Source organism: Ranitomeya variabilis, chromosome 1 (assembly GCF_051348905.1).
Source record: "Ranitomeya variabilis isolate aRanVar5 chromosome 1, aRanVar5.hap1, whole genome shotgun sequence".
In the NCBI taxonomy this organism is placed as follows: domain Eukaryota; kingdom Metazoa; phylum Chordata; class Amphibia; order Anura; family Dendrobatidae; genus Ranitomeya; species Ranitomeya variabilis.
This window is the reverse complement of record NC_135232.1, coordinates 1,027,040,889-1,027,053,005: the sequence shown is the minus strand read 5'-3', so window position 1 is coordinate 1,027,053,005 and position 12,117 is coordinate 1,027,040,889. Positions and strand designations below refer to the sequence as shown.

Genomic DNA, 12,117 nt, shown 5'->3' with positions numbered 1-12,117 from the left:
TCTACTTAGAAGGGAAATGAACCATTTTAAGCCTAAAACTTAACAGGACACATCCAACCAAACGTAACATTTTAGCTTTTATCGAAGTTGAAAAGGAGTCAATTGTTATTGATACAGTAAGCCTTTTCTATACTTTTTATAAGGGCATAATTACCAAATAGACAGGAATGTAGCAATCGCCAATATAGATAATCCTGCGCTCTATGAAAACAGTCATTCACATGAAGGGTTCACTAGGGTTTTGGGCTCATTCAGATTTTCATATTTTTTGTTTGTTTTCACTTGTGAACAAAAAGGATCGATTATCATCAATGTTTGATCAGTGCAAAAAAAATTCAACTCTTATCCTACACATTATAATGTTAAAAACGGACACCACGTGGATTGTACAAGAATGGCATCCGTATGCTGTCCACGACTTTCACAGACCCACAGACTTATATGGGTGATTTTGATCCATGACTTCGATCAAAAATGGACATGTCTCTGTAATTTTTTTTTTTTTTGCAGACACGGGGTCTGTAAAAGACACAGACATGTGAACAGTCCCCATGCATTGGACACGTATGTGGAAAATGGACACCTGAATGAGGCCTTAGTCAAAGGCTGTGATGTTGGATATGTGTTTTTAGCATATTCGCAATCACATTTTGAAGAGCAGCACAATCACCATTGTAGCTGTTGGTTAATAAAATTAGAATAAAAATGATGATCATAGCTGTGAAATTTTACAAGCAGTAAATATTGACCTGTAAATATGGAAATATGGACCATGGATTATGGCATGCAGATTGCAGGCCAAGCTTCGTATTTTACTTTTTTACTTGTGGTCTGGAGGATGATGTAATAATCACACATCCACAATCATGGATTCGATTTAGAATTAGTTGTGTTTTTTTTAGGTATGAGCAAATATGCTCAGATAAGGTGTTATCCAAGCATGCTCATGTGCTAAACAAGTGTCTTCAGTGTGCTTGAAACATATATTCGAGTCCCCGTGGCTGCATGTCTCGTGGCTGTTTGACAGCCGCAACACATGCAGGGATTGCCTATTTGTTAAGTAATCCATGCATGTGTTGCAGATGTCGAACAGCCGTGAGACATGCAGCCGCTGGGAGTTGAACATATTATTTGAGCACGCTGAAGTCGCTTGGTTTGCACCTGAGCATATTCGGATAACGCCTTATCCCAGCACTTTTGCTCATCTCTAGTCTCTTATATTCCCAGGCCTTCACAGTCACCATATCTTAATCCACTAGAGCAGGGGTAGCCAACCTTCTGCCCGAGATGACTGTTAATGTGGCCCAACAAAGATTTCCAGAGGGCCGCAGTGCTTAATTGTATAGTCGACCTCTGACCCAATTTTTCCAGCTGTTCTGTACTGAAAACTGCTATGGCGCTATTGATCAAGTCCATCAATAGCAAGTGCCAGCGTGAGGACATTCTAATGCATTGTTAGCACTGTAGCTCTGAATCTCCAGTGTCTAGATGAGCATTTATACAGGAGTCTGTGTGCCGTATGTGATGTATATACAGCAGTCTTGTGTATCCTATCTGATGTATAGACAGGAGTCTGTGTATCCTATGTGATGTATATACAGCAGTCTCATGTATCTTATGTTATGCAGCTGTCTTATGTACCCTATGTGATGTATATACATCTGTCTGTGTCTCATGCATGAGATATACAAAGCAGTCTCTGTGTTCTATGTGATGTGTGCAGCACTGGCAAAAATTAAAAGACCACCACATCAAAACCCTGTTATGGGCAGCCCAATCTCTAGACCTGAACCCCATTGAAAACCTCTGGAATGTAATCAGGAGGATGATGGATAGTCACAAGCCATCAAACAAAGAAGAACTGCTTAAACTTTTGTGCCAGAAGCAGTGTGAAAGACTGGAGGAAAGCATGCCAAGACGCATGAAAGCTGTGATTAACAATCATGGTTATTCCACAAAATATTGATTTCTGAACTCTTCCTGAGTTAAAACATTAGTATTGTTTCTAATTGATTATCAGCTTGTTTTCTTTGCATTATTTGAGGTTTGAAAGCACCATTTTTGGTTTGTTATTTAATTTTGACCATTTTTCTTTTTGAGAAATAAAATACAAAATTTATTGCTTGGAAATTCGGAGACATGTTGTCAGAAGGTTATAGAATGAAAGAACAATTTACATTTTGCTCAAAAATATACCTATAAAGAGAGAAATCACACAAACTGAACATTTTGCAGCGGTCTCTTAAATTTTGCCAGAGCTGTATATACAGCAGTCTCATGGCTCCTATATAATATATATGCAACAGTCTCAGTCTGCCATGTTTTGTATGTACAGCAGTCTTTCTTATGTGTTGCATACACAGCAGTCTCCGTGTTTCCTATGTGATGTATACAGCATAGCCTTAGCTTCTCATATGTGGCGTATATACCAGCATCAGTGTAGCATTTGACTATTGGAAAAAAAGCGCTCTGAATGTCCCAAGCATAATTACGATGATTATGATTATTATAGGAGGGATTTTTTGCTTATTTGTGGTGACATAAAGCAGGAAAATTATGCACGGACCTTTTTGATTTTACGCATTTAATGTGCAGCCAAAGACAACTCTTCTTTCCTGATATGGCCCAGAGACGCCAAAAGGTTGGACACCCCTGCACTAGTGTCCCCAGGAAGGGCTTTTCACGACAGCTCTGCGCCTCCACCTCATTTACATGGGCCAAAATTCCTGCAGAACGATTTCAACACCAAGTGGAGTAAATGCCATGCAGCTCAGACGGAGAAAGGAGGTCCAACATAGTCATAGGTGGCTGTCTCTAATAAAGTGGCGGCTCCTTGTATGTGTCTATACAGTATATAATCCACGTTTATTTTGCCTTAGCAGTCCTGTAACATGTTGTGTCCATTTTATATTACTGTTTTCTTGTTTTTGTGATAACAGATAACTACAGCTCGGCTTTACCTGCCTATTCGCACCCTGCTGCAAAGACACAAACTTACCGTCCTTTATCTAAAAGTGTCTCTGACAATGGCACAGATGTATTTAGAGTTTCCTCCCCATTGCCACCGCCTCCAGTACCTGTGCTTCCTCCATCTGTGCCTCATCGCATGCGGGAATTGAGCTCTCCTGAGAAGTAAGTCACCAAAAATTGCTGTTCCTCTACTTCATTGTTCTTTCTGTTCTGTGGAAACTAAAAATTGCAGCCATGATTGTAGCAAATCAACAGCAAAAACTTCATGTATTGTCATTTCACAGACCTTTATTATTTTGCAGTAGTGGACAGCAATAAGTTAACTCACGATTGTCTATTGTCTCATGTACATGCACCTAAGGGCTGAGCTGCACAAGAAAGATTGTGTAGAACATCTGTAGGAATAGATTGTGTTGTATTAGAGTCACATGCACAACATTCAGAAGCTTTTCATATAATTTGTATATACCAGTAACATCTACTTGCCTAGCCTGGCATGCCAATGTGAGGAGGCTTCTAAGCCTTGCAATGCTCCTCTGGTAAATTAAATATGCACATTTCCTCTTAAGAGAGGAAGAGGACTTGAACTCTAATGACACTTATTGGAAGTAGCAATCCTAAAAGTCACTATCCACCCTTTTTAACGAGCCCCTCATCAATGCAAATTATGAGATCTGATTTGGCTGTATGAGAGGCTTCTTAGTGGGATCTAAGGGGTAACATACTGTATCTCCTTGTGCTTAGCCTGGCTACCAGTGTGAGGATGTTACCCCTTTGATAACACTAAAAAGTCTCTCGTATAGCTAAATCAGATCTCATACTTTGCAAATTGAGATTCTGGTTTACATTTTATCCTAACATATGTGGCAACGCTCGTTAAAGGATGGATAGTGACTATTAGGATGGCTACGTTGAATAGGCGGCACTAGAGTTGAAGTCCTCTTCGTCTCTGAAGAGACAATTTGCATATGCCAGTAAGAAAGTTGTGGAATAAAAGAGTTACATCCCAGATATTAAAGTTATTGTTGTAAATTAGCAAAGGTCTCTGAGCACAACTTGTCTTCACTCTCCGTTAGTATAGGCAGGATAAAGAGTAACTACATTTTTTTAAAATATTTTTATCTAGCATGGAAAGTTATGAAACTTTGCAAATTATTTTATCATGGAATTTGTCTTAATTCGTCTAACCCCTGCTTTTCCTGTCTATTTGCCTGCTTAGAGCTACATTGGTATCAGAATGTGCACATTTGTAGTACAGATGATGGCAGTGAAAGAATCAGCACATCATTTTCAAACTCGGTGGGAATTTTATAAAGTGGGAAAGACTGCTAAATCCAATGAGCCATTGATAAAGTCTGTGCTTGTTCGGTGGGGCTTCCTGCTAAGCCCAATAGTAGAATATCCAAGAATCCTAAAAAGTTAGATCTTTATTCCATAATATTACAAAAAAGCAAAACAATAGGAAGACAAGGCAATCTTTCGGCCATATCTGGCCTTTCTCAAACCTCAAAATACTGCTGAAGAAAGACTGCTGCTCAGGTTTCATTGGTCTGAGATGCAGAATTTTCTCATTCTTCTATGCAAAAGTTCTAAGATTTGTCTTTTTTTTCTTTTAAAGATTCCATTGATGCCTATGTGGATATATATATATATATATATATATATATATATATATATATATATATATATATATATATATATATATATATATATATATCCTTTTTATTGAAGGAAATTCCAGGATAGTTTCTACTTTCTACTGGCTTGCCTAGTGTAGTAATTGCAAAAAAACACTTTAATCAGGCTTCAGGGGTGACATCACAGCTGCAATGTATGTGACAGCCGCAACTAATCACTGGACTTAGTCAATTCCTGCATCAGCTTCACTGCTGAGCCCAGTGATTGGTTGCAGCGGTGAAGTGCGATGCACCTCTCCAACCTTTCAACATGGGCAGCTACTGAGAGTCAGCACCAGATGTGTAATGACTGAATAAAGCATTTTTTAAATTATTTTTACAGTGAGCAAGTTAGATGAATAAAAATAAAATCTGGGAACAATTTAACATTAATGAAAAATAAAAGAAAGAGTATCGTATCTGTCCTTTGGGGACTCCTATTACTGATATCTGTCTAGTAGACGTAGTCCAAGTACGTATTATTTCTCCCTGTACTTCTGTAGCCTAAAGCACCATGCTAGTGTTTTTTTTTACTCCAGCGTTGGAGTGGCACCACAAATCTAAGTTTCCTGACCATAGTCTTATACTTACCAGCCGCCATCTTCAGCTCTTCCCCCACACTGCTTCGGTCCCACGCCGCTATCTTGGGACCCCAACTTCTGACTGACCGAAAGTCAGAGGAAATGGTCACAAGTTCTCAATGTAAGTCTATGAGAGAACGAGGCCAGAACGAGACTATCTGTCATAGACTTCCATAAAGTTGTACCTTCCAGATTACCCAGCAAACACTGGAGAGATTAAGCCAGTAATAAACTGCTGGAAACGGACCATAGCGGCACCAATAACTGATGAAGATGGCGGCTGGTAAGTATAAGACCAGGGGCTGTGAACTTAGATTAGTGGCACCACTCCAGCGTTCCAATACAAAAATTGCTTGAGTGGTGCCTCAACGCTTTACTGCGGGGAAGCTGCTTGTCGTGCCTTTGTATCATTCTACTGAAAGACACCGAGGAGATGAAAGTATATTTTATATTCTGATATTCAGACTGATTTCCACCTTTCTTTTGAAAAGTAAAGGGATAAGTTGACATCTAAATATACAGTTCATGCATAGAAAGCAGTCCATGGTGAGTTGTCCTTTGTAATCACTCATTAGGTCGTCATTCAGACTCACTATGGAATTGCTTTCTAGCACCATTACTTGCTGGGTGGGTGCTTGAATATGTTTAGCGCCATTCACAGGAATACAAATAATGGCGGGTGGGTATCATGTCCGGACATCTGAATGCATCACTCACATTTCCTATCAGCCTCAGTTGTGTATTGATTGTACACATCAGCACTTCCGCTTGTCAGTGCTGGAGACTGGGATGGAGGTAATTAAGGTTTTTGATTAACACTGACCTTAAATGGGAAGGTATTGGTATATATGTAATAAAGAAGCTATCAATTCGGGAGAAAAACAAAGATACATGGAAATTACTTTGTCTTGCCAGAATCTGTCCAGAAGCCCAGAGGTTAGACCATCAGTGTTTGATTGGTAAGAGGTTCTCCTGGAGAACGTTGTAAAAGGCATTTTCCTTCAAGTAATGAAGTTTAGTAATTGCTTTATAGAGTTGCCAACAAAGGGAATCCTTGTCTTAAAGTATATGTCATTTATACTAATATGTGTAATTCCTCTTAAAGGAATGAGTGGGAGCCACCTGACAGAAAAGTCGATACTCGCAAGTTCCGTTCTGAACCCCGAAGTATCTTTGAATATGAACCTGGAAAATCTTCCATCCTTGAGCATGAAAGACCGGTAAGAGCAATGTGTGAACTGTCTGTCTGTGATAAAGGACTGCCTTACATTTCCAATACCAGAGCTGAAGAAACAAGTATGGTAGATAATTATATATCCTATCAAGATTACTTTTCTAAAAAACATTCAACACCTAAGCGCAAGATCTCCTATTAGGGGCTTCATAGATGTCGGAAAATAACAACTCCAAGCATACTCCAGTCACCAGAGTTTTAAGACCACTGCTTTAGGCTTTTGTTGGCTGAGATAATATTGAATCAAAGGGGTTGTCCACCTTTGGGGACAGTTTTTTTTTTTTGTTTTTTTTTTTTACTTAAACATGTGTATTTGGGGGTAAATTCACTTTTGCAGTTGGATTTCATTAAAAGTTTTGCACCAGTTGGCTTTTATATGCCCGTTGTTCCCCCACACATTCAACTTTTTTGTGGTCCATGGTCATAAATCAACTCACAGGAGCTCAGAAACAGGTAGGTAAAAGTGTAAAAAAAAAAATCCTTGCCAGACCATAATAGTGGGCTGAATGATTAATTCTCAGTTAATTCTGCAGCCAGTAATAGACAGTACAACATGGAGGCTATACAAGGCAAACTCCTCTATATTATATTCTGATTTTTTTAATAAAACCCAATTACAAAAATAAATTTTAGCCCCAATTACACACCTTTATGTAAAAAAAAAAAAAAAAAAAAAAGCCTCACAGATGGACATTCTCTAAGTGTTAAAGTCACTTTTATTTTATTTTTATATGACCGCTATTATGTTCTTGTGATAGTATGTGACTTCCTTTGACTCCTTTTTAAAGGGATATTCTTATTTTGAACATTTATGACACAGCCACTCAAATAACTGCTTGACAATTTTTGGTACTACTATAGAAGTGAATGCCGAGAGCTGCGCATGCGAGTCCTCCTCTCCAGGCACAGCAGCATGACCCAAGCCCGTATTTTGATATATTGTAGATCCCATCGGAGGGACTCGCATCTTTCATCTTGATTTTTGTGATGTCCTGTCATATACCCCTTCAGGCACAGACAGTTTGGTTATTGTGTCTTATGTTAAACTGGTATAGTCTGAAAAAATATACTATATTTATGACTGTCTCCTATAAAAGATGGATGTGGCTGTTTTTTGGCAAGGGAAATAGGTGCTGCTTTTAAACATACTGGCAGTATGAATTGCTGTCACTTCAGATCATAAATATGATACAGTATGTCTCTTAAGCATATGCCATTCTGATCATAAAGCAATGAATTTTATTTGCTTTAAGTCTAAAGTGAGAAAAGTTGTCAATATATAATGTCACTTTCCAGAGCGGCTAGAAATACACACTCAGGTTTGGAGCTTATGTCCACATCAGTTTTAGGCACACTGAGGGCATGTGCCATGACTAGTCTGCAGTCTAAACTCTGACATAAGGGTAAGTGCCATGCCTAGCCGCAGTCTATACTCTGACATGAGAGTATGTGCCATGACTAGTCTGCAGTCTATAGTCTGACATGAGGGTATGCACCATGACTAATCTGCAGTCTATAGTCTGACATGATGGTATGTGCCATGGCTAGTCTGCAGTCTATAATGTGACATTAGGGTGTGCGCCATGACTAGTCCGCAGTCTATACTCTGACATGAGAGTAAGTGCCATGACTAATCTGCAGTCTACTCTGACATGAGGGTAAGTGCCATGCCTAGCCGCAGTCTATACTCTGACATGCGGGTAAGTGCCATGACTAGTCTGCAGTCTATACTCTGACATGAGGGTAAGCGCTATGACTAGTCCATAGTCTACACTCTGACATGAGAGTATGTACCATGACTAATCTGCAGTCTATACTCTGACTTGAGGGTAAGTGCCATGACTAATCTGCAGTCTATAGTCTGACATGAGGGTAAGTGCCATGGCCCGTGACTAGTCCGCTGTGTATAGTCTGACATGAGGGTAAGTGCCATGACTAGCCGTAGTCTATACTCTGATATGAGGGTATGCGCCATGACTAGTCCGCAGTCTACACTCCATCATTCTCATAGGCCCTGGTGCACCCAACTTATGCCAAAAGAGTGTCCTTTTTATTGTGTAGAAAATAATGGTTTATCATGTTCTTTTGTACAATGGCAACATGGCGGAAGTACTGGTTCTCCCTAAAGAGGCCAGTTGAGTATGAAGTCTTATTGGAAATGCTCCATGGGAGGAAAGTAAATGACCGATATATGACATACAATGGCGTAAGTCAGAGGTATACCTTAGAGAAATAATCCTGGCATAAACCTCTAATAAGTCTGAAAAAAAACAGATGTGGACAGAGCTTTAACAGATTGTTTTTTATAAAAACGGATCTAAATAAAAAGCTTAATAAATTTGCAGATACGTTCCATTACTGGTCTGCACTGATCCCACAATAGTCTGGGGCTGCAGTCATAATTATTTAGGCTTCAGAGCTGAAATGTGAATTCTCGACATTACGCGACATCTGCGCAGAGCTTGCTCTGGTGATTTACATTTAGAGAAATTTAGAGAAGTGCGTTCTTCGTGACCTGCTCAGTACAGAGACCTAATGAAGGAAAAAGTCTTTCTCCTGTTGTAATATAGGAGCTCACCACAAGTACAATGTTACAATGAACAAAGTTAGAAAATAGCATGAAAAGGTGAACTATTACTTTACTTTAAGCTAGAATATTGAGTATATTGAATTATCATTGGCCACAATGGAATGTGCGGCACCCGCAAAATATTATTTTTTCAGTGGCACTAGATAGTTCTGCGCACCAATTTGATACTATTTGCCCACCTTTAGGCTATTCCTCACTATTACATACTGTATATGTTATATTATATTGGATTTTCCTGTACCAGCCTAATATCCCTACAACATGTAATTCACTGGCTCAGTCACAAGATTACACAAATTACAAATGTTTTACCAATGTGGTCTATCTTATTAGACATGTTAGATGCCCTTCTCAACCTTACACCAGACAGTTTGATTTCACAGAAGTTTGATTTACTTTGAGTTATATTCTGTTTGTGTTTCCTTTATTTTTTTGATATATATATAATATATATCTTTCTCATCATGGCCGAAAGTGTTGATCGCTTGAAATTGTTCTATAAAATTGAGTATTTATCCAAGAACATTATTGTAATTACACGTTGTGTTATACACATGTTTATTTCCTTTATGTCTATTGGAACAACACAAAAACAGAGAATAAAAAGGCTATTTGGTTATAATTTCACACTAAACCTCAAGAATGGGCCAGGCAAAATTGTTTGTACTCTCAACTTAATATTTGGTTGCACACACTTTGAAATAAATAGCTGCACTCTACACCTCTGAACTGGACATTTAGACCACTCTTCTTTTGCAAACTGCTCCAGGTCTCTCATATTTGAAGGGTGTTGTCTCCCATCAGCAATTTTACGATCTCTCCACAGGTGCTCAAAGGGATTTAGGTCCGGATTCATTGCTGCCACTTCAGAACTCTCCAGTACTTTGTTTCCAGCCATTTCTGGGTGCTTTTTTTTATTTTACTCACTTATATAGCGCCATTATTTCCACAGAGCTTTACAGACATTACTGGCATTGTCCCCATTGCAGCTCACAATCTAAATTCCCAGTCCGTATGTCTTTACAGCGTGGGAGAAAATTGGAGTATCCAGAAGAAACTCACACAAACACGGGGAGAATATACAAACTCCTTACAGATGTGGTCCTTGGTGGGATTTGAACCCAGGTCCCCAGCACTGCAAAGCTGCAGTGCTAAGCACTGAGCCACCATGCTGCTTCTTGAGGTATGTTTGGGATCATTATCCTGCTGAAAGACCCATGACCTAGGACGTAAACCCAGCTTTCTGACACTGGACACTATATTGTGACCCAAAATCCATTGGTAAGATTCAGATTTCTTTATGCCTTGCACACAATCAAAGCACCAGTGCAAGAAGCAGCAAAACAACCCCAAAACATCTTTGAACCACCACCATATTTGACTGTAGGTACTGTGTTCTTTTCTTTGTAGGCCTCATTCCTTTTTCAGTAAACAGTAGAATGATGTGCTTTATTAAAAACACTATCTTGGTCTCATCTGTCCACAAGACACTTTCTCAGAAGAATTTTTGCATACGTACATTTTGGCAAACTGCAGTCCAGCTTTTATATGTCTCTATATCAGCAGTGGTGTACATCTGGGTCTCCTGCCATAGTTTTTAATTTAATTCACATGTCGATGGATAGTTTTTGCTGACAGATGCACCCTGAACCTGCAAGACAGCTTGGATTTCTTTGGAAGTTGATTGGGGCTGCTTATCCACCATCCGGACTATCCTGCATTGCAACCTTTCATCAAATTATCTCTGCTGTCCATGTCCAGGAGGATTAGCTACAGTGCCATGTCTTGTAAATGTCTTGATTATGTTGCACACTGTGGACAAAGGAACATCAAGATATCTGGAGATGGAGTTTTTACCTTGAGATTTTTTATATTTTTCAACAATTTTGGTTCTCAAGTCCTCAAGGACAACATCTGCAAGTAGGTTTGTATGTTCTCCTTGTGTTTGTATGGGTTTTCTCCGGGTACTCCGGTTTCCTCTCACATTCCACAGACATACTGATAGGAATTCTAGATTGTGAGCTCCAATGGGGACAGTGCCAATGATGTTTGTAAAGCGCTGTGGAATTAATGGTGCTATACAAATAAGTAAAATAAATTAAAAAATAAATAAATAAAATGCAAAGATTGAGTCAACGTCTTGCCTTTTCATCTGATTTCAGGTGTGATTTTCATATTACCCTCACCTGTTACTTTCCACAGGTGAGTTTGAACAAGCATCACATTCTTGAAACAAAGGTTTTTGGAAAGGTCCCAACAATTTTTGTTCTGCTCATTTTTGGAGGTTTGTGTGAAATTGTCAAGATTACCTCTCTTTCTATGTGTGTATGTGTATATATACACACAAAAACTTAGGCAGCACTAGCACTCCAATGTAGAAAGGTAGACATGGTATTAGTGATGTTTCGGGCCAGCCAAAGACCTTTCTCAAGCTTGTTGAACCGAAACATTGCTATTCTTACTATTGGCTATTAAATATTTTTGGATAAGGAGGAAGGGTAAATTCAGCTTACCACGCTGTGTAATGCAACTTCCCGGTTGAAAGTTCTCTCTTGGGGGTGCTTGCCCTGCCAGTGATTGCAGCCAAATGGAAGCAAGGAGAGGAGGGAGGAGTGAGCTCAGCACAGCTGTCAAGGTAATCCTAAAAGAAACTTGATTCAGTTCTCAAAGCATAAAATTTGTATAAAAACAGCCTGACGCGTTTCTGCCCTTAGTCAATATTTTTTACCTTTCTACATTGGAGTGCTGCCTTAGTTTTTTTGATATTTTGGAAGACTGGTTGTACCGGTGAGGACTTTTCTTCTTACATTATATATTTTCTCTGTTGCTTGTGCTGCACCTTTTTTCTCATTATATTTGCGTGTGTGTATAATATATACATATATATATATATATATATATATATATATATATATATATATATATATATATATATATACATACTGCATGTATGTACATGCATACATACATATATAGGAATAGCTCCAGGCATTCCTAAACATCCTCCAGACGGTAGTTGCTGTCAGGTGTTCCCTTGTGGGCGTATTTTGTGCCCCAGAGTAGCCA

General features: G+C 39.0%; 1 protein-coding gene across 6 annotated transcripts in view; it reads left to right on the top strand.

Annotated features, from left to right (window-relative positions):
* The window catches only part of SORBS2 (sorbin and SH3 domain containing 2), a 298,577-nt gene that overhangs the window by 205,196 nt on the left and 81,264 nt on the right, over positions 1–12,117 (top strand). For all 6 annotated transcript variants that reach the window (XM_077279625.1, XM_077279629.1, XM_077279627.1 and 3 more), the window contains 2 exons: positions 2,940–3,132; positions 6,333–6,447. In XM_077279625.1, coding sequence (XP_077135740.1) covers positions 2,940–3,132; positions 6,333–6,447 — 308 coding nt within the window. The remainder of the gene's footprint in view (positions 1–2,939; positions 3,133–6,332; positions 6,448–12,117) is intronic.